Source organism: Cebidichthys violaceus, unplaced genomic scaffold (genome assembly GCF_023349555.1).
Source record: "Cebidichthys violaceus isolate CVI_PGR_0920_01 unplaced genomic scaffold, fCebVio1.0.p SCAF_3, whole genome shotgun sequence".
NCBI lineage: Eukaryota > Metazoa > Chordata > Actinopteri > Perciformes > Stichaeidae > Cebidichthys > Cebidichthys violaceus.
The window spans coordinates 6,561,974-6,588,649 of NW_027176483.1; the positions used below are offsets into that span (position 1 = coordinate 6,561,974).

Consider the following 26,676-nt stretch of genomic DNA (forward strand, 5'->3'; position numbering starts at 1 on the left):
TGTCTGGGAGCACCCTGCCGGGCGGTGTAGGGAGCGGGTTTGGGCAGTAGTTGACAGAATCAACTGGTATCAAGCCGTGTGCACAGCAATGTACACATTTCCTCAGGTTTTGAGATACAATGTCAGTCTTGAGTTTTTTGGTGTCACCCCAATGCAAGAGAGACATTTCAATTGTACTTAAAAGCTGTTGAAAGTGTTGTTAAGGCTTTCCCTAGCAGCTTTGTGTTAGCATAATGCCACTGCTGTATTGATATAACATTATGCAGCTTTAACGGCTTGACACTCGTCCACTTGTAGATACTACCTAACGTCAGCAGGTGTCACTTGAAACTGATATGCTACTTGAAGATACTGATCCATGTAGGCAGCTGTTACCTTCTGGTAGCTAAGCTAGCAGAGCTAGCAACAGTTGATTGCTATCCCTTTTTAAAAGTAATGGTTCGCCATTTTGGGAAATGCAGTTATTTAGTTTGTTACTAGTTGGATGAGGGGCCGGACTATTTCTTAGTCTGAGGTTGCTGAGAGATGGATTTTCGAATCTTTGGACATAGGCTAGCTGTTAGCTGTTGGCTAGCTGTGTCCCCCTATTTCCAGTTGTTGTGCTAAGCTAACTGGCCACTTAAGCTTCATATTTTTTGGCTTCATATTTTCTCCTTTCTTAAAATGGCGAACTATTCGTTAAGGATGCTCTCCTATAGTTTTTGCTACATATTACTTCCCTTACCTTATATTAATTTACCTCAATGTCTGCTCCTTCCTCCAGTTTCAACTTAAGCGGTCAATACAGCTCTTAAAGGGACAGTGTTCGTTGTGATGGTGCTTACTCGCTTTGCACTTATTCACATTATAATATAGTTCTGGACGTAGCAACACTCTCAGGCAATTTTAATCATGGATTTTTATCACTTGAGTAACATAAATGCATGATATATAGACTTTTTTTTTTTTTTGCGGTAAGTTGTCTTTGTTGGAGTGTTTAGAAATCCCAACGATTGTATATTTCCCTTCAGCAGTTTCTTAAGCTGAAGAGACAACGCACAGCTGCAGGGGGGCATGTGCAGTTGATGAATGTTAAGGAGAAACTGTCAAAGGGAGTTGATTTTGAGCCTTCATGGTTTTGAAAGCAGTGACACAATTCCAGTTTTGCAAGTGAGGTTTGCTCTTTTCTAACGGCGAGATTTCACTGAAGGGCCCTCAGCAAAATGGCGTCAGAGTGCTCCTGGCAAAACTGGATAAATGGTGTCACCCACCAGTGCCGTGGCCTCAGCAGACGTAGCCTTCGACGTGTTGCGAAGCATCTCTCTGACTCGGCCCATTGTGCTGTAGAGGCACGGTGAATAGTGTTCTCCAGCATGGGCGAACAATATGTGATTGTTCCCCCTGCTGTGGTGAAGAAGCTGTAGGTTACTCTCTGTACCATCGCCAAAGCGCCTGAGGAGGAGATGTACCGCACAATCTCTGTCTGCTAACCAGCGAGTCTTGTAGGTTTAGAGCTCTGCGGTGCTGTTTTCCTTTTAGCTGTCGGAGCCGGTGGGAGGGGGGCACTCGGCGCTTTTTGGTGGAGAGGGGCTTTTGTTTTACCGGAGTGTTTTTCTACTGTTTTATATGAATGTATTGACGGCCTCTGGGGGGAAAAACAACAACTATTCATACTGAGGTGTGGAGCTGGATATCAGAAGAACAAGAGCTGAAGTGTGATTTGTCAGCATGTCATTTAGGTCCCTCAAGGAGTTTGGTGTTTCTGCGGAACGACTGGGCTCAATTTGTAAGAGATGGATGGCTCGCGTCCAAAGGTCTGTGTGTGTGATATTGCTTTTGCATTAGTGTATCTTCTTGACTGTATGCGTACCACACATCTTTTTGTACCACGGTCTACACCTATTGTGTTGTACTTGTGGCCCTTCTTAATTCTCTGTGGTATTACATTGTGTATTGGGAGTGATGCTTTGTACTTAACGTGATTTCTCTGCCTCGCCACCCGTGGATGGACGGAGCTCCGGCCTCATTCTTGGTTTCCAGCACCTCTGCACCTGTCAGGAAATGTTTGTGCCCTTGGGTTTTGTGTGTGTGAGTGAGACAAAGGTGTTGTAGTTGTAGATACTCTGGTGAGTATTGATTCTCTGTCCCTAAGGCTCGCCTCAAAGGAAAATGGCACGATTTAGTACTTCACTCATCTCAGTCATTGCTCCACTACACCCAGATTGTTAAGTGGTGTGTTGTTGACTTTGCAATTCAGAGTTGTTGCTCTGTCCATTATTGCAAACAATATATTGTTTCAGCATCTACTTCAGTGTACACATGTTAAATAGTCACAATTTAAAGGATTTAATGCTCTATAATCCATCTGACTCCTTGGTAGTACATTTGAAATGTATAAAACTATCAAAGTGCGTTAAGACTAGTTATGAAACCCCAAAGACGTTAACTCTGGGTCATCTAATGAATCACAAGTTTGGTTGTTGGTTTCTCACAGACAGTCTTACTACACCATGACAAAGACCAATCAATCTCCCATCAGATCAATCAGCTATTTGGAAGTTTTTGGGTTTTAAAAAGGCATTACTAGCCATAACTGATATTATGTGTTATGTCAAAATCTGAAATTGCCTCTCTAAACAATTTATTTAATTGTTTTGATTTAGCTATTTCAGGAGACAACTACATCGTAAGTCTTGTTGACAAAATTGTGAACTGTACGTTATCCGTGTGTGGCAGCAACGATGCAGTTAAATAATTATTTTTGACATCCGGGTGTACTAATAATGGATATTTTTTTCCTTTTTCTTTTAGCAACGGCAACGGCAGCAAGATGAACGGGTCGCTGGAGCAATTGGACCAGCCGGACCCAGACTCCATCAAGATGTTTGTGGGCCAGATCCCGCGGGCCTGGTCAGAAACAGAACTCAAAGAGCTTTTTGAGCCCTTCGGAGCTGTGCACCAGATCAACATCCTCCGTGATCGCACCCAGAATCCCCCTCAGAGCAAAGGTACGGTCCTACGAACAATCATCGCATATAGTATAAATCTGCGGAGTCTGTTTTGTAAAACATCGAGGGGATGGAGATTACGTTCATTATAACAATGGGTGTTTTCTTACATGCGAATTAGACGAGATAACCAGATTGTTTCTCAAGCTAAACAACAAACATGGCTTTTGTTCGTACCCTTAACTGTCAAATTTAATGAGCGAGCAAAGGTAGACCGACATGTACGGCATTCAATCATTTCACGCATGAAATAATACGACAGCTCATTACAGCCACAGATACCAGATTTTTTTTTTATTCCCCCGGAGCATTTGATTTAATGATTGCTTCTTGGATGTAATGAGAATTTCAACAAATATTAAAAAAAGCTCCGTAAATAAATTGCCTACCCTACCTTTAAACGATTCACACAAAACACACTTATTACAATTGATAATCCGTTGTTATGTACGGTGTCCAGACTCACACTTTATATTCTAGAAAAACATGCTTTCTGAATACATTTTGTTTAGCTACCTTCCATATTACAGAGAAATGTTAAACTTTTAAATGGCCGTTGTCCTCTACCTGTTTCTGCTTTTAGTGGTCAAACACTACACACAAAACCCTGTTATTGCCACGTCATCTACCATCACATTTCAGCACAATCCCCCTTCGGCAGTGCACAGCGTTGCTTGTCTGCACACGCAATGCAGCTGTGTTTATGCTTGCAGTTAAGATGATTCAATAGTCTTTTGTTTCAGGGTTAAAAAGTAACACCTTTTTTATTTTTTTTATTTTTTATTTATTTTTTATTTTTTTTAAATAACCCTGCATTATAGGAATGTTTTTTTCCTTTACTTTGCTGTGCTGGCTTAAAAGCAGCATTGTATGAAGGAAGTGTTACTCAACTGCAGTTTTCCATTAAGACATCTATCGATGCGCTCACCTTAGAAATGGTGCTCGAGTTGAGCGATTCAGTTTAGGTTCCAATTAGAAGAGACGGTGAAGTGGAAGCCTGCTGTCTGCAGAAAGCTGCAAAGTGCCTCTAGAAGAGCTCAGTCTCCCGTCACTAACTGCAGGTGAATAAAGTAAGAGACAGTTTTCCCTGATGTCCTGGGTTTACAACATCAACCAAATTTCAATTCCCATGATGGTTGAATGACTCACTATGGCTAACGGCACTAATCCACTCGGGTTTTAATGGGGTGGGACCCTTTTTTTGATGCTGGACTCGGCGTCTAAATGGAGCCAGTTTTGGGCTACCGGTGGTTTCGTCTTCCTGACACACCAAGCTGGACCGCGCTCTCACTGGCCATCCGTCGCTGGTAGTTTTTGAGGTTGTATCGGCGTTATTCAACCCTTTATACGCTGCTGTTCCGCTGATTGAGTTTGTAAAATTGTTGGTGGCGCCAGTCTGAGAGAGTGTTGCCTGGCTGTTCAGCCAAGTGAATCAGTGATATTCCTCGTTTAGTGAAAGGCATACTGACAACAACGCTGTTACTTGGAGATGGACATCTTTCCTGTCTGGAGCTTAAACTCCCTCTTTCTTTCCCAGCATTAATTCAGCAGTAAATTATAACATGACGACTCTGTGTTGTCTGTGCAAATATATTGGATGCCTTTTAATTGACTAGCAGCGTAATTTGCTTAATCTTTACGGAATTTGCTAAAGGGAATTTAGATCTCTATTATGTTCCCAGGGCTCCTGACTTTACTGTGGCTATTTGATTCAAAGCAGCCTTTAGTGTGTCAGGAACACACCATGTGACCAGGACAGCACTTGGTTCACATGATCGTTTTACAAAGATATACACACACATCTAGTGCGACCAAATACTCCTAAGTGTGTTCAAAGGTATAGCAGAAGAGCTCCAGGATGCTTATTATTCTGTTCGGATATAGAAATAAAGCCAACAAACAGTGTGTAGTTCATTGGGAGGCTGAAGAGTTCAAAGCCCCCCTTCTTTTCTCCCCTGTTTATATGTGGAGTGTCAGCTGTGATGGCCTATTGACATGTTAATGCTATGTTAATGTATTCTAATAGATAATCTAGCCTGATCACAGCGGCCTTTGGCTCACTCTGTCTGTGTGAGGTGAATATGTTGCAGCGGCACGCCCATCTATTCCACTGCCATTCACCTCTCCCAGTAGGCCTACTCCTACTGGGAGGTGTGTGTGTGTGTGTGTGTGTGTGTGTGTGTGTGTGTGTGTGTGTGTGTGTGTGTGTGTGTGTGTGTGTGTGTGTGTGTGTGTGTGTGTGTGTGTGTGTGTGTGTGTGTGTGTGTGTGTGTGTGTGTGTGTGTGTGTGTGTGTGTGGGTGGGGGGGTAGTTTTATCAAAGCACGACGGCCTGATATCTGGCTTAAATTTATTTGCATGGCAGATAATACTCCCTCCGCCCCCTTCCGATGTCATCAATCTCGCTTTTGTCCGCAGAAATTGCTGTAATCCCACTTCCATTTTGCTTGTTTACTTTGCCACGGATCCATTGAAGAGCCATCAGATTTGCCTGTTTTTTTAGGTCGCATCTACTGCAGGTCATGAAAAAATCATCTGATAACTATCACGCCTCTCTTGGATGGTTTATTTAGCTCCAGTAAATTGGAGGCAGGGCTAAACAGCAGAGAAAGGGAGAGAGAGAGCTCAGTCGGTTGTGAGAGAGAAGAGAGCAGCTCGATGCATATTAGAGTTCAACAGCCCTCCCCGCGGCCTGCGAGCTCCAGTAACAGCATAATACACACTATGTAGGTCAGAGACGCTGCAGTGCTCCACTTCCCCAGCCCAGTGAAACTGACAGGCTGGAACGCCACTGGCGGTCTGTTGGGACGGAAGGATGAGAGGCTTTTTTTTTTTTCTCCCTCCCCCGCTCTTCCTTTCTTCATCCCCCCTTCCCCCACCTCCTCTCTCCTCCCATCTTTCCTCTTCCTCGCGCCTCACTCCTGCTCCCTCTTGTCTCTTTGTGCCGTTTTCATGCCTCCTGTATGTACGTTTGTCTGCGATCGGATCCTTATGTAATGTGGCGCTCTGATGTGTTGCTACCGTGTTGACCTGCGGACTGCAGCATCAGCGGCTCCTGACAGCGATCTAACCCTGTGGTCATCTCCATGGCCGTGTCACACAACAGCCTTCAACTATCTCATTACTCCAGTGTCCTCGCTGCGAGCTCCCGCATGGAGCTGTGTGCACCATCTAACAGTCGGCGCTAAGAATATCCTGTCACATGTTTCTAACATGTGACGTACAGAGAACACACACATCCGTTCAGCCTCTTGCTCTGCAGCAGTAGTGGGATTACATTAACCGTCTGTATGCGCTGTGTTTTTAATTCCGTTTTTTTTTTTGTCTCCTAACCCCCCGCCCCTTTGTTTGTCCCTGTTTCTCTCTCTGCAGGATGCTGTTTTGTTACTTTTTATACAAGAAAAGCTGCACTGGAGGCCCAGAATGCACTGCACAACATAAAGACTTTAAGTGGGGTGAGTAAGCACAGTATGGGCTGCTTTTAGCTGCTTGAGCCCCGCTACATCCCTGATGCAGGCTGCGAGCAGTATGCTGGCCAATAATGAGCTCTCGGCTCACTGAACGCCTGTCTGGCCCGAAAAATATCTCGGCCCTGAATCTCAACACACTAAATTGATAAGCCAGCTGACCCATACACACACGCGCACGCACGCACGCACGCACGCACACACACACACACACACACGCACACGCACACACTACATATGCAGGTATCAGGTAACGTGTGCTTGACCGGGCAGCAGGTTATTCACTGAGGCACAGGACCCAATCCCCACAAAGTGGAAAAGATTATTAATGCTTGTCTGCATGAATCATTGATGCACATCTACATTTTTATTTCCCAAAGTTGGAGGTATAAAAAGAGTTGTGTTGAAGTCTTTTTTTTAAACAATGGAGCCTGGTGAGAGTGAGTGTGGTTTCTTAATTCATTGCCTGATTTATCTGGAGATTAAAGCCCAGTCAACTGGAATAACTGTAGCCCCGCCTCTACACCATTTTAAATTACTCCCTTCCAATCAATTAAATCTATAACAAACAACTCCAGCCGTCGATTAAATCAATAGCACAGTCTGTTGGGAGTGGAGCAGCTGTCTGTGAGGTTACAGGTAAATATTGAACTGGGTTGATAAATGAGTGTAGTATTCACTTGATCAATCGGACACATAAAGTGAAGACTTCCAGCTCTGGCATCCCAGTCCCCCGTCACACTGTCACTGGCGGTGACTACGGGTGAGTTTGGATTGCGTGACAGTGGACGAGCTTGTTTCTGTTCCTGTTTTCTCTCCCTCTCCTTGGTCAGTGACGCTCGCTAGTACCCATACTGAGCAGGCCATCTGTCTGCTTCTCTTTAGCGCTTGTCAAAAACAAACCCACCAGTTTTTCATAAGTACAACCTGCTCGGGCATCTCACGGAGAGATTTATTCCTTCCCCTTCACGTCACAAGGCAGGTAAAATGAGCTAAAAATATATTTCCCTTTGAAGTTCTGTGAGTCGCCATGGACAAATGTGTTCATTAAGCGTTACGAAGTGACAGCTCCCCAAGCAGTTTCCCACATGAACACACAGCTTCAGATAGAGCTTCATCTTCATTTGCCACACCTTGTTCTTTTTGTATGTGATAATTCCTAATAAAAAAAAGAACTACATTTCACTGTGCATTTGAAAGGACTACAGAAGTTGCTTGTCAACCATCTCAGTGATATTATTCTAGTGAAGATGAGCGATATTGAGAGGAAGCATCTAAAAGTCCAGTTGTAATTCTTCAGTACAGCGAGATGCTGGTGGATTTGATCGCCGCCATCGACTCAGAGACGCATCCTCCTGAATCTGTCAGTCACGAGGGATGATGGTGTTTTGAGTGAGAGAACACATCAAGAGAGATGAATGCTGAGGGGATGAGTGTGAAGATGTGAGACTCTTGTGTTAACCACTCGTCCACCCTTTTTTTTTTTTTCTTCCCAGATGCATCATCCTATCCAGATGAAACCCGCTGACAGTGAGAAAACAAGTGGTGAGTGGTTTCATGTGAAATGTAGGGCTGTCAAAATTGTCGAAGTTTGAATATTTGTTCTAAAAAACAAATGGGTTCAAACTATTCAAACATCTATTTAAGCTCATTATGTCCGTGACACAGTGTCCTAACAAGCCGTGATACAAGGTAGCACGCTGGTTTGACCTGAGCTTTTGTTGGGCGCTCTGTTTCTATTTATTTCCATCACTCGCTTTTAAAAAAACAGAACTCTGTTCTCTGCAAAAACCTAAATAAGGTGGCAGTAAGGTGGCAGCTATATTTTATTTCCAGGCATTTCCAGTAAATATAAAATGTGTTATCCGTTTTACAAAGTACAAATGTAGGAAGATGGCATCTTTTCGGTGGTTACACCTCCAGTCTGATGGGTACGTGGTTTGTTTACATGACGAAACGCAGCGCTCGCCGTTGGGACACGGTGTTCCACGTTCTCTGTCATCGTTATGGTTGTTGATGAATAATTCCTCGTTCAGCTTGACCTAACGTTACTTTTCACTTTCAATTAAGGAAAGTGACACTGAGTGACTCCCGTCATGCGGCGCATTAAGGCAGACAGCCGCATATATTAAGATTTAGAACATTTGTTGACAGCCCTTGTGAAATGTAGGGTGACAGCCGCCACAGCCTGTTGAGGAAAAATATTTTTAGATTTATGGATTTATTTATTTTTGGAGTTTAAGATTTTAAAAGAGGACCGGGAGCCTGGATTGTGACTCTGTTTAATGCTGAAATGAAGTCCAGAGCGGGGACTTAGTTCAGGAAATGCGCAGCAATACACAATTTCTGTATAGTGTCAGGGGTTAGGAGGATTAAGGGCTTTAAAGGCACCAAGGGGAGAAGAGTAGAGCAGGTACAGAGGATCTGGAGGAGAGCACCAATGGAGGATACAGTCATCTGTCTCGAGAAGTAGACACCGAGGAAAAACAAAGCTGCAAGTTGCAGAGATCTGTACAGCGAGGCTGGCACCTTAAGTGAGACGCAGAAAATGTGGCAGCGTGACGAGGAGAGAGCTTGAAGTGCAAGATTTAACGCCTGATGTAACTGCAGCTTTTCATAGCTTTTCCTAATTGTTTGTCTGAATAGCTTTCTTTTTTTTTTAATCCATCTGCAGCGGTAGAAGACAGAAAACTCTTCATCGGAATGATTTCAAAGAAATACGGCGAGAACGAGATCAGAATGATGTTCTTGTCTTTCGGACAAATGGAAGAGTGCCGAATCCTCCGGGGCCCAGACGGTCAGAGCAGAGGTAGGTGTGCTTCCATATCCTCATCGAGTATTCCCTCAGGCCCCTCCCTACTCCTGCATTTAAACCCCAAAATCAAGTGCTATTCCCTTCCAATGCTGCCCATTCCATCCCCGCCGTCGTTACTCTCAGCCTCCACAGCTCAAGGGCCACCGCGCTCGCCGTCCGGCACAATGGCCCGTCGCCTTGGCAACCGCTGGCTGCCGGTGTTTTTCGTGGGCTCAGCTGGCAGGCGGCTCGGCTCGGCTCAGCTCCTCTTTTAACCGCCTCCTTCATCACACTCTACAAAGGCTGGAATTAGCTTGTTGTCGCATCTCCTACATAGCTCTTCGCCGCATTAAAAGCCTCAGATAGCGAGCGGCACGAGTGTGTTGATGTGTGTGGAAAAGAGAACCCTCACAGCTGAGACAGTTTTCTGTGAATCTCTTTATTCATTTAGTAATTTTACACAATGAAACCATACATTTCAAATATACCTTAAAATAACCTTTTTGCGGACTTTACATGTGATCAAATCCTTTCTATGTGTATTTATTTGTGCATTTTATGTGTTTTATAATCACCACGTAGTGGAGCCTCTCTGGGTGGCAGTTTAACCCGTCGATCACTGTGCTCATGTGACACGTGTTACTGTTCTCCTTGTTGTGTTCTTTCTCCGTGTGCTAACCAGTGAGGGTGGTTCTGTGTGCTTGGGAGTTGCCATTCTCTGTACTGTAATGTGTTTTTTTGGGGTTCATAACGAGTTGTCCAAACCTTTTGTCTTGTTTTGTTTCTTCTTGTCCCTCCCTCCCTCCCCCCCCTCTCCTATTGTTTCCCCCCCCCCCTACAGGCTGTGCGTTTGTCACATTTTCTACCAGGGCAATGGCACAGAATGCAATCAAAACCATGCATCACTCTCAGACTATGGAGGTACTGTACCCCTTAGCACCTATTTCTCATTTCCCCCCCCTTCCCCCCCTCATACATTCTGCTGCCCCCTTGTGTTGGAAAGATGAAGATCCTGTCCAAGCAGATGGCCTTCATTCATCACAGAGCATGAGTCATTTCCAAAACTGCTCTTGCTAATTACAAAATTACATTGTTGTCTGCAAAATAATTGAGTAAAATGTGCCCCTCACATAGCTGCTGAATCCGGAGCTAACGGGACACAACAAGAAATGCTGTCATGTCTAATTTTTGGGCTGGATTAAACGCATCTCATTTATTGATCCGGATAATATTTTAGAGCCTAGCCCTCCCAGTCTGCCATAATATATTATATATTTTGGGCCACAGGGAAAAGACCTCACACCCTCAAATATAGGTTATCACAGAATGTACCCAGACTGGAGCAGCTATTCCTGTTAGAGTTCTTCAAAAACTAGGTCCATGTCATCGTGTAGCCAATGGTATCTTTGTGGAAGTGGAGCAGCAGTAATTTGACAGCTACCAGGTCAGAGCCTCCCCAGTGAAGCAGCAGACAAAGTCTAATCAGAAGCCCAACCAAACAGAGCACTCCTCCTACCAAATTTATACTGCCACCTATTTCCCCGCATATCATAACCTCCCCAATTCTCAGCTGCCACGGGAGGTGCTGCTGGTGCAGAAGCCACATTTCCCTGTCCAGCCTGGTCCCTGTGTGGCTCTCAACTCTCAAAATACTTTAGCACCGCATGCCTCGTGTCCATGCGTCTGACTAAATCGTATGACACTGTCTGTTTGTGAGATTGTATGTATTGTAATGCATTTTCCTTGTAAAGGTGTGCTGACATATCCTCGTTTTGAATGTCTGTTTTTTTTCAGTGTTGTCCCCATCTGTTGTCTGCTTGTCTGTGGACTCAATTTAGTTCTTCGTAGTGCTAAAACAAATTGACTGTGTGCAGCGTTGTCCTGTGCTCCTTTTTTGGAATGTGGCCTGCCTCAGCTCTGCATGGCAGACGTCCTCTGTGTGTTAGCTTTGATATGAATGCAGCGGGCATTAAACGATATCTGTCTTGAGGCATAGATGATACCCCCCCTTTTTGAGAGAGTCCTTGCAACGACTGTGTTCTTGCGTTGATTAATAAACTCTGGATTCTTCAGCGTGCTTCTGAATCGGTCTAACGACTCTGACCTCTTCACTGCTTCAGGGCTGTTCCTCACCTCTGGTGGTGAAGTTCGCCGACACACAGAGAGATAAGGAGCAGCGGCGCCTGCAGCAGCAGCTCGTGCAGCAGATTCAGCAGCTCAACAGCGCCTCCACCTGGGGAAACCTGGCCGGCCTGGGGACCCTCTCACCGCAGTACCTGGCAGTAAGTGTTGTCCAAGCACGCAACCCCACAGAGCCGCACAATTACTTGTGTTATCATATAGCACAGTTTTGGTTCCAAAATGTATTAATAGTTTAACCATATGTTTAACATATGGACCCACTTGACTTGCTGTGCAAGTGTAGAAAGAAACGGAACCGCCTGACAATAAAAAGGAATATGTCTCTATATGGCTGTGCATGTAAAGTGTGTAATTCATTTGTGTAGATGGACTCTAACAGAATTATGTCAGGTGACTGTTTGTTAATGAGTGAATGTTGAAATGCAGCGGCCATTTTGTCTCCAACATGGGCAGAAAACCTTTGCAAAAATTGTTGAAATGGTTACTAAGTTATCACAAAGTATTAACTCATCATAGAGCTAATAATATAAAACACATGAAACTGATTCTCTCCGCCTCAGAAGATGAATATCTAGCTTCACGCAGTTTTTGTTTTTGATGAAAGACACGGCCGTGTGACTCCACGTACGTACTGTGGTTTGAAGCAAGGCTGCGGATTGAAGACTAGGACACGGTCTTGAGCGATGCAGTACGACACAAGCGTATAACAGTAGCTGTGATGTTGTAGGGTTACATCAGACGGCTCTAGAAGTGAAAGGAGTGGTGTCTGTTCAGGTTTGGTTGTGATCGGCCTGACTCAAGTTTTTGGTGCACCAGCTAGTGAGTCAGATTTTACTGTGCATGCGTTGTACCCCCAATTATATGATGCGTGACTTTATTTTGACCCTCCATGTTATGTCACATACTCACAGTCACATACTCATCGTCTCCAAATCAAGAAAACCTGAGCTGTTTGTGTTTCTCATAGTAAAACTACAGACATACAGACAGTCTGATTGCAGTCAGATTTGCGATCCGGTCTAACTGAGACACACTTGGATGTATAAATGGGGCCTAAATCACCAGTAAATGTGTGTCTATCTGTGTCTCAACAACCAGTGTCTCAACAACCAAACTATGCATCACATGTTAGGTGATGAGTTTAGGGAAGCCACGATTACAACATGCAATCTTTGTCCTCACATTTACTGTATAAAGTCAACACTTGAACTGACAATGTTGTGAAAATTCATCAAAACAAACAAATTTTGATTATACCGTTGATTAATTGAGACCTAATTGTGTGTCCCATATTTGATTCTTGAATTAATTCTTTCTTTCTTTGTCCTGAACAGCTGCTCCAGCAGGCCACATCCACCAGTAACCAAGGCAGCTTCAATAACATTCAGAGGCTAGGAGGTGAGTTCACCCTCTGATGTTCTGACCACTGGTCTTGAGTCATCCTCTATAAATGAACAAGCAGACACTTTTCATGTCAACAGCCTTGTGACTTTGTGCCTGACACCCACATGGTTTTAACTTTCAGATCAGTGGCACATTAATAATCAGAGCTGTAATTACTAGGCAAACGCATACAATTAAAAACCACATAGACCTGCATGTTTAAAGCAGGAAAGGGCACATAACTTTAGTGCTGCAGGTTTTGTATGTTGAAATATATGTTGAAATATAGTTATAGGCCACACTAAAACCAGTGCTGCATTTTCTATTAATACAGTGTCTAATACAACCCTGAAACAAGTGTGAAACTACAGTAACCACCATGCTTTGCTTGTTTTAGTACAGTAATGCCATAGTGACTCAATTTAAGAGGTTGATTGTGATTATTAAAGAAAAAACGATATGCGATACATTTCCGAGGATTGGTTAGACGTTAACTTGAATAGCAGTACGATTGATTGCAATAATGCGCTGATGTAATCAGGCATTGTACAATAGAGGAAGCTTAAAGACAAATATTTTAATTCATGACATTGTCCCAAAATCATATCCCATTTTCAACTGCAGAGATGTTTTCTCTATGCTTGCAATCTGGAGAGGTTTGCTCCCTCCAAGACTTTTCTGAAAGACTTTCTTAGTATAACTTTGGAAGTCTTTGATAATCGCCACTGTGTCTTCGTTCTCGCAGCAGGTGTGAACCCCCTTCAGCTGCAGAACTTGGCCACATTAGCTGCTGCTGCGGCTGCAGCCCAGAGTTCTGGCAGCCCGACCTCCACCAGTGCTCTGTCTGCAAACAGCGCAGCCCTGGGAGCCCTGGCTAGTCCAAGTAATTAAACACCGACACGAGCTGTAGTATGTGCATGCACTGTATACAAAGTGTTACGCTCCCTGTGTGAGTCAAACCCTGTGTTCATGCTTGTTTTATTTCAGAGTACTTGTTTATGGATGCGGTTTTGCTTGCTGGGTTTTTGACCTTTTTGCTAAATTCCCCCATGTAGTTCATCTTCACACATAACATTTACATCTAAGTGTAAATAAAACCCCCTCGCCCACTGAGGTGGACCTAAATTTTGTCGACGGTTAGCCCTCCTGCTGCTGTGATGGTATCAACCAACTGCTCTGAAAACCTCCCTCATCTGCTCTTTGCCTAACGGCCCTCAGCCATTCCTCATTTATTTTATGGGAGTTAATCAGCCACATATAAAATTTTATGAGACCCCCCATTTCCCTTTTAATCTGTGTAAATATACATTGGCTCCGTCTGTCTGAGTTTTACACATTGCTGCTGCAGTAATGACCTCTCTTCGTTAAGGACAGACAGATTTCTAACTGTCCCCTCAGTGCTGTGTCATCCGCTCATAACCGAAACAGTTTGTGGCAAAGATGCCAAACTTGTAGAGTGGCACAAGGTGTTTTTGAGCACGAGGTAGTCACCCGTATGTCATATTTGTTTTTATTGTGTCATTCAACAGTGGGTTCATCAGCGTCCAGCAGTGCCATGAACACCTTGGCATCTCTGGGCACCCTGCAGGGTCTCACTGGGGCTTCTATGGGCCTCAACCTCAACGCTCTTTCCAACAGTGTTAGTGGTAAGAATGCCCCCTTTTTCATGTCTGGATAAAAGCTAAAAGAAGATAGATAGTCACTAATATCAGTGCTGCATTAAGACAGATTTACCACTCGAGAGCAGAAAGACTTTTTTGTTGAGTTTTGGTTTGCTGGAGTGCAAACAGCTCAGCCGTGAGATGGACAATAATGTTAGATTTATTATTATTTATCTATATGTTTATAAGTGAGGTTTAAGTTTGCAGTGGTGTTGAACTGGACTTCATCATACTGAGGTGTTTTTATCGTTTTGCCGAATTTTCAAACATTGAGAGAGGAAGAATATTAGAAAGATATTTCAATAAAAATCAGTCCAGTACAACAACACCACCATCTCCAACTTAAGTAATATAAACATAGTTAAACTAATAATGTAGAATATGTTGCAGAGCTGTTGTACTGGACTGCATTTTATTATATAGGGATGCACAATGACTTGACAGAGGAGGCAGACTTGACAAACAAAAGGCTTTTTGTAAAAGTAATTTTTTCTGCCCCCTGGTGGCCAATACATTTGATTCCTCAAAACAGAATTCTGCAAGTTGCAAAATGTGTTACGAGATAAAACCCAGTTCCTTTGTTTGTGTTTGACAGGTATGACAGGTATGACAGGTATGACAGGTATGGGGGCCATGAATGGAGGCCTGGGAGCCTCCATGGCCAACGGGTCAGCAGCCAGCTCCATGGACGCTCTGACCCAGGCCTACTCAGGGATGCAGCAGTACGCAGCCTCCGCCCTGCCCTCCCTCTACGGCCAGTCTCTGCTGCAGCAGAGCATCGCTGGAGGGCAGAAGGAAGGTGAGCATCATCACTGTTAACTATCAGGTTTAACTTGAGCTAATTGTGTGTGTGTGTGTGTGTGTGTGTGTGTGTGTGTGTGTGTGTGTGCGTGTGCGTGCGTGCGTGCGTGCGTGCGTGCGTGCGTGTGCGTGCGCGCGCGCGTGCGCATCTTAATGCCTATCTAATGTGAGTGTCTGATTTTCTTACCAAATGGAGTAGGGCCAGAGGGCGCCAACCTGTTCATCTACCACCTGCCCCAGGAGTTTGGAGACCAGGATCTTCTGCAGATGTTTATGCCTTTTGGAAACGTGGTCTCTGCCAAAGTCTTCATTGACAAACAGACCAATCTGAGCAAGTGCTTTGGTAAGTGTGCTGGCACCGCTGGTCTCTGCAGCCCTCTGTATTATAATGGATGGATGGATGGATATTGGTGGGTATTGGTTTGTCATGGTGCCACCTGGCCTCCCATTTAAGTGAAGCTGATCCAGTATTGATCTACAGCTAACAAACGTTTATTCTCTCTAATAAACTGGGCTCTCATGTTGTCTGCAGTACAAACTTGTGACATAAGTCCGTTTTAAGCATGACAAGTTTTTGTTTGCGCAACATAATTGGTTTAATCTTTTCATTGAGGTTTTAATGCATTGAAATATGCTGCCATTTGAATATTGTTCTAGTATTATGTAAAAACATGAAAGTCAACACAGAAATATGTTCTGTATAGTTGATTGAGAGAACACCTGCTGGTCATCACATTTTTTTTAATACTTGACTTGATAGATGACATCAAATAGCTATCAATTTATTTTATGTATTTGTTTAGATTTGATTTACTATTGAGCAAGAAGTGTCTTGAGTTTAGCACAACGTAGCAAAAAATATCCATCTCAAAATAATCTTGAAATATTCAAGAAGAGTTAGTTAACTTGTATTAGTAGTTAATAGTTTAGTAACCCTAAATACTGTTTTTGATTCCCTTATCTAGACTGTCATATTTTCTGGTCCCGTTCTTAAACAATAATTGTAACGGCTTTGTGTCCTCAACGTTGTTGTTTTCAGGGTTCGTCAGCTATGACAATCCTGTGTCTGCCCAAGCTGCTATCCAGGCCATGAATGGTTTCCAGATCGGCATGAAGAGGCTGAAGGTTCAGCTGAAGCGCTCCAAGAACGACAGCAAACCCTACTGATCCTAGCCCTGGGGCCTCCCCCACCCCCCCGCCCCAGCTCTAATGCTAACACTGCTAGGGTAAGTTCACCCTCCACCCAGAGACTCGGTGGGGCAAGGGGGCAAGGAGCCCACCACTGGAGGGAGACTCGCTCTATTCCTAACAAAAAAAAAAAAATGGTTGCAATGATCTTTCCACGTTTTACTGTACTCCATTCCTGCAGTTTTATCATGTAATTTGAGTCGGCTTAAATATTTTAATGTATATGATTATTTATGACTTATCACTGGAGTCAGTGTTCGCTGGAGGTACTTTGTGTCACTGTAATTAGTGGAGAGCATCAGGTGTGTTTCCATGCCATTTCATTGCCTTCAGGTCAAGCTAGACAGGTTGACTAAGGATCAGTAGTTGTGTTGAAGGGCTGAAGCCAGAGCTTCAACCTGTGTTTGGCTTTTTACATGTAGTCCGTCTCCTTCTTTTTTCCATTCTTAATGTGAAAGTCTGCACTCTGAAGTCTTCAGCCCCCCCCCCCCCTCACACTCTCTCTCTGTCATTATCTAAGCCATGTTGAGCTAGGCTACCTCTCTTTGCTCTATTAACAACCTCTTCCAGTCATTCCATCCATCCTCCAGGTCTCCCACTAAGGGGGGGCTGGCTCTAGATGGATCTCTTTGGGTGCCAAGTATACAGTTAGTGCATGTTGGGAGTCTCTGCCATACGTCCTGGTGTCACGTCCTTAAATCTGTGTTTTGTTTTTGTGTGTCAGGGAGGGTGGGGGGGTGGGGGGGAGGGTTGTTTACCGCACTGTCCTTACTGTATGTGGTGATTGGCATTGTTTTTGTTGGTTTTTGTGCCTCATGGCTAAACGATTCTTGTGCTGTGCCCCTAACTTTCTCTTCTCTCCTCTTTGTCTTCTCTCTCTCTCCCTCCCTCTCTCTCTCTCGCTCTTCCTTTTGTGTTTTTGTTCCTTTTTTAGAACAAATCTCCATGCCTGTTTGCTCATCATTAGCCTAGCATGTCTTCATGATGTTGAAAGCCAAGCCAAACCCCTGGCCTCATCATCCCACCATTGTCTGTGATGTCTCTCTAAGCTCGCCTGACCAATACCTGGCCACCCACTGACCCTTGACCTTAGCTCAACCTGATTTCTCTGCATGTATATTCATTTTGTTCTGTTTTTTCTGTATAGATATGTGACAGGTGGGAGAGAGGTCAAGCAAATCAATGTGAAAACTTACCTGCGTTGAATTCATTTAAGAGACTTTTTTTTTTTTTGCGAATGTTTTAAAAACCTGTGGGATTTCTTATTTTTAATTTAGCTTTGTTTCTTTTCTTTTTACCTCTCTCAGTAAAGTTCACTTGAAAGTTGAATACAGGGATTGGCACACAGCTGTGCTATTTGGTGCCATTAGCAATATGTTGGCTTCTTAAAAAACAAAAAAAACAATGCTACAGACCACTTTCCAACACTTTTGAAAGTCTGACAGTAAAACCCCTCAGTGCTCTGTAATGGTCTCTACATTTTGCGGGCAGTGTGACGATTTACACCAAGGCTATTTAAAAAAAAAAGTTTTTTTTGATTTAAAAAAAATATCCAGTGTATTTACCTTTTTTTGAACTATTGATGGCACAATAACAGGTACATTTGCTCTGTTTAGAGAAATGGCTACCTACATGAGTCAACTTTTTTAGAACTGATTCACAAATAGACAATCTGTGGTTTAAATGCACACTTAGATTACCTATATTTTATACCATTGAATCTATAGAAGTTTAACTAACAGAACCCAGGCAAAACTTTGGGTTTTTTGTAGATTATGTTGTAATGTCATCTGTGTCGGGGGGGGTCTTCAGTGTATTACATTTTTAAAGAGGACTAAAAATCTGTTTGATCAGCGTGACCGTTTGAGGTCATTTCTAGTAAATTAAAAACACTTTAAGTAAAAAAGATCCTCTACATTAATTGTAATTTCAACTTCTGGGGGGAAAAAAAAGTACTTTTTTTGTGTTAAGGGTCACAGTATGTAGACTTAATTATTTCTCCTGCGTTAAAGAAAAAATTAGTGTTCAACTTCCATGGTACGTCTTGTTGACTTTCTGTGAATTTGTCATTAATAATTCATTTAATTAATGGATGTTTCTCTTTGGTTTAGTTTGGATGCCTCATGTTGAACGATGATGATTTACAATGTCTGTTAATCATACAGATGCCAGACAATGTCTTTTTGTTAGAACTTGTTGTTAAAGTGCCCATGTGTCAAACTCTGTTTTTTGAATTCACACAATTTTTCCTGTAATATAACCTAGTTTTCTTTACACACACGCGCGCACGCACACACACACACACACACACACACACACACACACACACACACACACACACACACACACACACACACACACACACACACACACACACACACACACACACACACACACAGCGACACAAAACACTTTTCTGTGGTTGCAAATGTGGGAGCCCCTGAAGTAGAGATCACTTGGATACAACACAGGACCTGATGGTCTCTGCACATTTTTATAGAAACACACACACACACACTCTTGCTTTTTCTATTTTAGTTTTTGGCTGATAGTTCTTTTTAATTGACTTCCAGTATCTTGTTTCAGTTGTACACGATGCGAAGCACATCAATACTACTAAGTCCACCACAATACGTGTTGGTTTACAAATACATTCCATTTTTTCAGCACAAAAGTTTACACTTTTTTTTTTTTACCAGGGTGGTATTTTGTCTGTTGTACTACTAGTTGTTGAGACAACCCTGGTAAAATAACAACCACTTCACCCCCAAAGAAGGGTTCCCTAAAGCTGCGTACCTGATGGCGCTGAAGAGTTGTCAACTCAGGGGCTTTTTTGTGTGTGAAACTAGACGCTCACACAGGATTACGACACAAAATGCACAATTATCACCATTTGACCTTTTTTTTTTCTTCCTTTTTTTAATTTCTTTTTCTCAAAATACATAAATATTCCAAAAAAAAAATCTATAAAGAGGTACCAAATTTGAATCAGTGCTCAAAGGAAAGTGTTTGTCGTTTTGTAAGGAAATGTCAAGCACAATTGTGGGAGCTAATCACTTTTGCAGAATGTTGAGTGTGATATAATCCCCAAATTTACAAGGTACCACTGACTTCACTTTTTAATATGGGCATGTGCTTTTTACAGTGTGTTTTTTCTATCCAAATGCAATACAATATTCAAAGTGCCATATATACGTCTAGAAACTGCCTACACATCCTTATCAGGCCTTGGTTTAGAGATTGCTGCAGTTCGCCTTTTTTTTTTGTCTATTTATGCCAGTGTCATGAAAGCTCTTGTCACCTGCTCATGTATCTCTCCCCCCACCCCCCCACCCCACACACACTGTGTGTTGTTATTGGTAAATGTGTGTTGTGATGTACTCCATTTGAACAGTTGGTTAAAAGAACCTGTAGATAAATAATAAACTTCCCTATACATTTGAAGGTAAACCTCTTTCTTAGTGAGTGTGAACCCGTCTACTGTAACACTTTGCGATACAAACGATCGGTGACCAGATGTGTCGGGGGAATTTGTTTCGAAATCCAATAAAATTAAAAACAAAAAGCTAAAAAGAAGACGACTTGGCTGCCTTGATAATAAGATCCCTTAAATGCTAAAACTGTGTCAAACACTGAAATGATTGCAGATGTGTGGTTGGTATATGCCGTGTATGGTGAAGTGTTACTGTGAATGAATAAAAAAAGCACAATGTACAGTCCACAGCGGTCCGAACCGGAACTTGACTCACTTCAGGGGCTTCCATCACAAAATCCCGTTCAAGCTCTAACAATCACTTTCTTTGTTCTGTTGTGTTCATATTCTGAAGTGCTATATATATATATTTTTTTTTTTTTTTGACAAGTGTGGTAACTTTGCATCTCTATAGATATTGTCTTGATCCAAAAGAAAAGAGGAAGAAAACAAATCTTTTTCCTGTGTTATTTTCTTGTCTGATCGGTAGGACTTTGTTCACGTTCCACCAATAATTTAATAGATGTTTTATCTTGTCTTGATGAAAGCCAAAGTGGGTGCATCTTGATGTGATCTGTATTATACATACAGTAGTTTTTTTTTTTTTTTTTTCTTCTTCTGTTCAGTCAATATAATTTTTTTTGGGTGGGATATGAAAAAGAAAAAAAAAAAAAATACATACACAGGCTTTCCAATTTCTACAACTGGTTGTTCATATGTATTTTGTACCAGTGAAGCTTTTTATATTGGAAATTAAAGAAAAAAAATCTATATTGGAAAAAAAAAATTGTCTGGCCTCTCTATGTGGCCTCGCCTTGACCTGGTCTTGAGTTTGGCCTCTTGGTGGTGTCAAGCAATTTTTTTTTGTTTTGTTTTTTGTTTTTTCTCTCTACTCTCTAAAAGATGCCTGATTTAGATCTCTACGTGTTCCTCACTTCGTTAATCAGCTTCAGTTTCTGGGGGAGGGAGGGGGAGGGGGGGATGGGATCCTCTAAGTCGTGGTAAGTTTCATGTTGGTATTTGTGCTGTCCACATAGTTTAATGGTCATCAGGATTTCGACAACTTGTGTGGTTAATTGTCTTAGTTGAAGAGTTAACTATCTGTTTAGTTTGAGCCTTGCTTTTTACCTGTGTAGAGTTTTCTGTTTTTTCCCCATTAGCGGAGTGCGTAGCCGAAAGACTCTGTGTTCTTTTTTGGTCAATGTTTGTTCATGTGTGGTGTGTTTCTTTGCCTCTGTCTCCAAATTAAACCATTTCCCCTAATATGGACTGTGTGTCTTTGTGTGTTGTGCTTGTCCAGTGTTGTAAAGGCATTTTACAAACCACTCCCCCCCCCTCCCCCTCCCCCAGTGTGTCATGTCTCGCTAACTTGTTTCTCTTCGTTGTGCTTCTCTTTGCTTATTTCTCAGTGTTAGTGGTGATTATTTTGGGTTTCAATCATAAAACTTCTTTCTACAGCTAACTTGGGTCGCTTGTACATCTGTGAAGCTGCACCCTTAGGTGTTCACACAAATGAACATTTGTGTGAAAACTAATATATTCTGTCAATATGTAGTTGAGTTAATAGTTGTGAACACTTTGAGTTAGACCACCTACAGTGAAATGATTAGTTGAGTTAAGAGTCATTCTTTTTAGACCTCAAAAATATAGTCACCAGAATCTAATTGGTGATAATTTTGATGATAGATTAATGACTATTTCAATACTTCCAGCCCCTCAAATGTGAGGGTTTAAAGCTATTCCCCATCTTCCATGTCATGAAAGAAAATATATTTTGTTCTTAGATGTTTTTTTATAGACCAAACAATTATAATCAATAATAGAAATAATAATTTGGTGCAAATATCCAAAACATTTGTTGGTTCCAACTTTTCGAATGTGAGTATTTGCTTCACCTGTTATATAGTGACGATACAGATACACTATTAAGATGTTGGACTGCTGGTCGGACAAAACAAGCAATTTGAAGAAGTCACGTAGAGCTCTGTAAATTGATTTTTTTTTTCTATTTGCTGGCATTTTATAGACAAAATGACAAACAAATGACCATCTGACTATTTGATAATACAAATTAATAGTTGCAGCCCTACTCCATAGAAAAGCTCTAAAAACCAAACAGTATACCAAGGAAATCTTCATTATTTTCCTGATTGTTTTGGTTTTCTGAGTGTCCACACCTTGAAAATGTATTTTTTTACTCTGTATGTTGAGATAGCTTTAGCAGCGTAGTACTCTCAGTATAACAAGGTATAATAAAGGTATTTCTGTTGAGACAAAGAGAGCCTCACCTACTCCACCAGGACACAACTTGTCCTGCTGCCTTCCATCATGGTCTGATGATGGTGTGGGTGGAGAAACTGGCCTCTCTGCTTGTTCTACTGCACAGTGTCCTCTTTTAAACCGATATAAAATAGAAGCTTTAACATAGAAGCCTTTTTATTTTGGCCGATTAATATCAAAACCTGAGTTTTAGTGTTTAGGGTAGCTGGAAAATGTTCTGCTTTACCAACAACATGGGTCCAGAAGTGGCATCCAGCCAGAGTGTGAAAGACATTTATAATATGAATATTTTTAGCTTGAATTGTCCTCATGGGACTATGATGATGTTTCCCTGATCTCAATTATCAAAACACACATTTGGAAGAAATTATTCAGAGATCACCTTCCTTTTTAATTGAACATAGACTGTTATGTTGAAACAGGGTGTTTGGGCAAGGATCAACATATAATATGGAAAATTAGAAGCCAAATGCTTTATTTCACTTCATGAAATTAAAAATATATTTTGGAGGGTAAATCTGCAGTCGGTGTCTCTAGGAGTCTTTTAAGAGCATTATACTAACTTGCTATGAAAGTCTTGGACGGAAGAAAAGTGCAAAAAATGTAATTCTCATTATTTTCCACATCAGTTTCTCCTCTTCAGCCTCTCATATCATAACTGCTTGACAGACACATTTACCTGAAGAGGTTCCTCCCCCAAGTAATAAATATGGCGTATGAAAGCAATATAAAGTAGCCTAACTTAAGACGTTATAAATGCCTCTAATGACTTACTTCTACTAGACCATAACATATGATCCTCACTTAAATTCGTCTTAAATACACAAAGCATACAATACAGACGGGTCAATTGCATACCAAAATCACGTGGAAACCTGTTTTCCAACTTTCAAATGTGAATAATAAAATTTACAAGGATCACCTGAACGCAGCACCGGTCATGTTCCTTCACACTTGTTGCACTACGTAACGGGGGTACTTCAGGTTTTGTTTTTTTATCGAGCTTGAACACAAGGAACCGTTGCCCCAAAACGTATTATCGTGTACTACAAATACAAATCTGGTGTATTGAATAAATATGAGACAAAAGTAATAAATAAAAATAAACTAAAAGGGGAAGATATTCTCGTAACAGGGTTGGGAAGACCTCAGCCAATCAGCTTCCAGTGCGGCGTCTCCTCCCAAAACGTCGTAGATAAGTATGGCCGCCGTCCTGTAGCCGTTGGCGTTTCCTCACAATAACTACAGCTTTAAACACTTTTAAAAACAATGTCGGCTGTACTTTTCCTGAGAAAGTCGCTGAGTAGACTGCCGCCGGCTGTCGCTCGTCAGTTGGTCGCCGGCTGTTATCACACCGAGAAAGGTGTCTTCGGATACCGACCCAAAGAGACGGAGAGACACCACAAGTCACAGAGCGACCGCATCGCAGCACTCAACCAAGGTCAGTATGGGGTTAATTTACACGAGGAACAACTTAACACTATGTCAGATACCAAGTCAAATAAGTACTAAGTATAACTCTGCAGCTTCATTTGATTCCATCTTGTGTAAAACAACGTAGTCCCATTTAAACTGTCAATTGCGTATTGTTGATTTAGCACGAGGATATCAGTAGTTGTGTCGCTGTCATCCAGTGGCTGACATTGAGGTGAGTTTTGGGGGGGCCTGTTGTTTTGCAGATCATGGTCTGGCCCGTCTGGTGGAGGCTTACAGAGCACATGGACACAAGGCTGCGAAGATTAACCCTCTACTACCTGAAAAGCCTGTTGCTGACAGCGTCCCGGAGATAAACATGCTGACTGGCACCATCACTGGACACTTTAACACCTCAGGTACACGACAGCTGTGGTGGTTATGTGTACAATCTATGGTGCATTAATAAACATGCAACACTTTGTAATCCATCATTTTATTCTCATTTTCTCATGCATTGCAGGATAAGCACTGATAATCATTCTCTGGAGTTGTATTTAGATTCTTAAATCAAGTGAAAGTACTAAAACAGTGTAAAAATACCATACAAGTAACATGTAAGTACAAGTATATAAGTATTATCAGTAAAATGTACTTAAAGTATAAAAAGCTTTGAGCTTAATATTTTTTGTTTACTATTTCTGATGCAGTCATGTATTATGTAGCTTTATACTCTTTAAGCCTGTCATGGTGGAGCTAGTTTTATCTATTTTATAGAATGTTGAGCAGTTTAATTTATAACAAGTTATCATATTTTGTAATTTGTATTCAAAATAATGAATCTGGATGTAACTTGTAACTACCTATCAAATAAATGTACTGGATCTTCTCTCTTAAGTATAGTGGAGTATAACCTTAAAGTAAGATACAACTAAAGCATTCAAATAATGTACAAGTATGTAAAAACTTTACTTTATTATTGCACAAAAAATTAAATACAAATGTACCTTGTTGCAATTCACTACAGTTAATTTATCAATGTATAGACCTGCAGAGGGAAAATGTATCTCTGAAAGGACCTGATAAACTTTATAACAAAAGTGCTTATGAGTTTGTGAAAAGTCAACTAATCACATTTGCATTCACCATAAACCAACAGTCGGCATAACATAGTCCTTTAATTAGATAAGATTAGTATTAAAGACAATTGTGATCTCCGTACATCAAACATGATAAACACAAACGATACTCTCCTCTGTTCACTCCTCCTTCACTTTTACCTTTAATGCACAGTCAGAAACTCTCTTGTCGCGGTTGTCAGCGCTCATTTGTTGTGCTTCTGCAGGTCTGCAACACTTTGGCAAAGCGGAGGCCTCGGTGGAAGAGGTTCAGGCCTACCTGGAGGGAGCCTACTGTGGCCACCTGTCAGTGGAGACCATCCAGCTGAGCAGCCTGGAGGAGAGGGAGTGGGTCGCTGACCGCTTTGAGGAGCTCAAGAGGAAGAGTTTCTCCACGGAGGAGAAGAAGCAGCTGGCTAAGATCATGCTGGAGTCTCAGGTAGGTCCAAGAATAAAGAAGAGGATGTAGTACTGTATTATTTGATCCATCTTATCACGTTTTCATATTTTTAATCCATCTGTTTCTTTACTCCTCTCTCACCACCTGCAGGAATTTGACCACTTTCTGGCCACCAAGTTTTCTACTGTGAAGCGTTACGGAGGAGAAGGAGCAGAGAGCATGATGGGCTTCTTCCATGAGCTTTTCCACCAGTCGGCCCACAGCGGAGTCACGGACATTATCATCGGCATGCCTCATAGAGGCCGACTCAACCTCCTGACGGGCCTGCTGAAGTTCCCCCCAGAGGTTAATCAGCTTTAGACTGACGCATTAATTGAGACATGCACACTTTCAAATTATCCGTGACCGCGGCAAGATTAGATTGTTTATTCTACACGATCGTAATCAGCAGCGCAAGTAAACAGGAAGTCACAGCCAGCTGCCAAAGGGTAAACAAGGGTTTTTCTCTTCAGCTCATGTTCCGTAAGATGCGCGGCCTCAGCGAGTTCCCCGAGACCTCGCCAGCCATCGGCGACGTCCTCTCCCACCTCACCTCCTCCGTGGAGTTGGACTTCGGAGCCGCTAAACCGCTCCATGTGACCATGCTGCCCAACCCTTCTCACCTGGAGGCGATCAACCCCGTGGCTCAGGGCAAAACCAGAGCCAGGCAGCAGCTCAGGCAAGAAGGAGACTATTCACCCGAAGACAACGCCCAGCCGGGGGACCAAGTCGTCTGTCTGCAGGTACACAGCAGCTAAATGTACTGCGGAGGGGGGGGCAGCAGCAAAACGTGTCAATCCACCTGACATCAAGTCGATCTCTGTTCGCTTCTCCACAGGTCCATGGTGACGGCGCTTTCCCCGGCCAAGGGATCGTTCCAGAAACGTTGACCCTTTCCAACCTCCCCCACTACAGAGTCGGTGGGAGCATCCACCTCATTGTGAACAACCAAGTGGGTTACACCACTCCATCCGAGAGGGGGAGATCCTCTTTGTACTGCAGTGATGTCGGTCAGTAAAACATATAAACAAAATTTAATATCTGCTACTTTCTTATCAAGCTCTGTCGATCTGTATTTGCAAATGTGCTTCTGTGCAATTTTTAAGTATTTTTGAAGCGGGAAACCTATTAGAGATTTGTTAAAAAAAATGTGACTTATCTGCACCACAGGTAAGATGGTGAACTGTGCTGTGATCCATGTAAACGGCGACGATGCCGAGGACGTGATGCGGGCCACTCGGCTGGCTGTGGAGTACCAGCGGCTTTTCAGGAAAGACGTCATCCTGGACCTGATCTGCTACCGTCAGTGGGGCCACAACGAGCTGGACGACCCTTCCTTCACCAACCCGGCCATGTACAAGATCATCCGGTCGGTGAAATTGACTCTTGTTTACTTTGTATCGCAACAAACTAACAAATCGAGGCAGCGGTTGACCATTGGTTGCCAATGAATGTCAGCCTTGGTTATGTGTTATTTCAGTGTTTCTAAAAAAAACTATCCATAAACTCTTTTAATCTGAACAATTTAAGTA

General features: G+C 42.4%; 2 protein-coding genes across 15 annotated transcripts in view; both read left to right on the forward strand.

Moving 5' to 3' along the window:
• The window catches only part of celf2 (cugbp, Elav-like family member 2), a 28,284-nt gene extending 7,127 nt beyond the window's left edge, over positions 1-21,157 (forward strand). For 2 of the 14 annotated variants that reach the window (XM_068723744.1, XM_068723751.1), the window contains exons 2-13: positions 2,791-2,987; positions 6,359-6,441; positions 7,950-7,998; positions 9,128-9,262; positions 10,089-10,168; positions 11,368-11,529; positions 12,724-12,787; positions 13,518-13,655; positions 14,302-14,421; positions 15,023-15,232; positions 15,431-15,577; positions 16,274-21,157. In XM_068723744.1, the coding sequence (XP_068579845.1) occupies positions 2,791-2,987; positions 6,359-6,441; positions 7,950-7,998; positions 9,128-9,262; positions 10,089-10,168; positions 11,368-11,529; positions 12,724-12,787; positions 13,518-13,655; positions 14,302-14,421; positions 15,023-15,232; positions 15,431-15,577; positions 16,274-16,401 (1,513 nt within the window). In that variant the 3' untranslated portion in view covers positions 16,402-21,157. Of the gene's footprint in view, positions 1-1,387; positions 1,794-2,790; positions 2,988-6,358; positions 6,442-7,949; positions 7,999-9,127; positions 9,263-10,088; positions 10,169-11,367; positions 11,530-12,723; positions 12,788-13,517; positions 13,656-14,301; positions 14,422-15,022; positions 15,233-15,430; positions 15,578-16,273 lie in introns of those variants that run through there. The other 12 variants (XM_068723747.1, XM_068723752.1, XM_068723755.1 and 9 more) reach the window with 8 other exon arrangements.
• A 2,221-nt stretch (positions 21,158-23,378) lies between these two features.
• The window catches only part of dhtkd1 (dehydrogenase E1 and transketolase domain containing 1), a 10,668-nt gene continuing 7,370 nt past the window's right edge, over positions 23,379-26,676 (forward strand). The window contains exons 1-7 of the mRNA XM_068723518.1: positions 23,379-23,615; positions 23,854-24,006; positions 24,933-25,144; positions 25,256-25,450; positions 25,618-25,887; positions 25,983-26,154; positions 26,315-26,513. Coding sequence (XP_068579619.1) covers positions 23,444-23,615; positions 23,854-24,006; positions 24,933-25,144; positions 25,256-25,450; positions 25,618-25,887; positions 25,983-26,154; positions 26,315-26,513 — 1,373 coding nt within the window. The 5' untranslated portion in view covers positions 23,379-23,443. The remainder of the gene's footprint in view (positions 23,616-23,853; positions 24,007-24,932; positions 25,145-25,255; positions 25,451-25,617; positions 25,888-25,982; positions 26,155-26,314; positions 26,514-26,676) is intronic.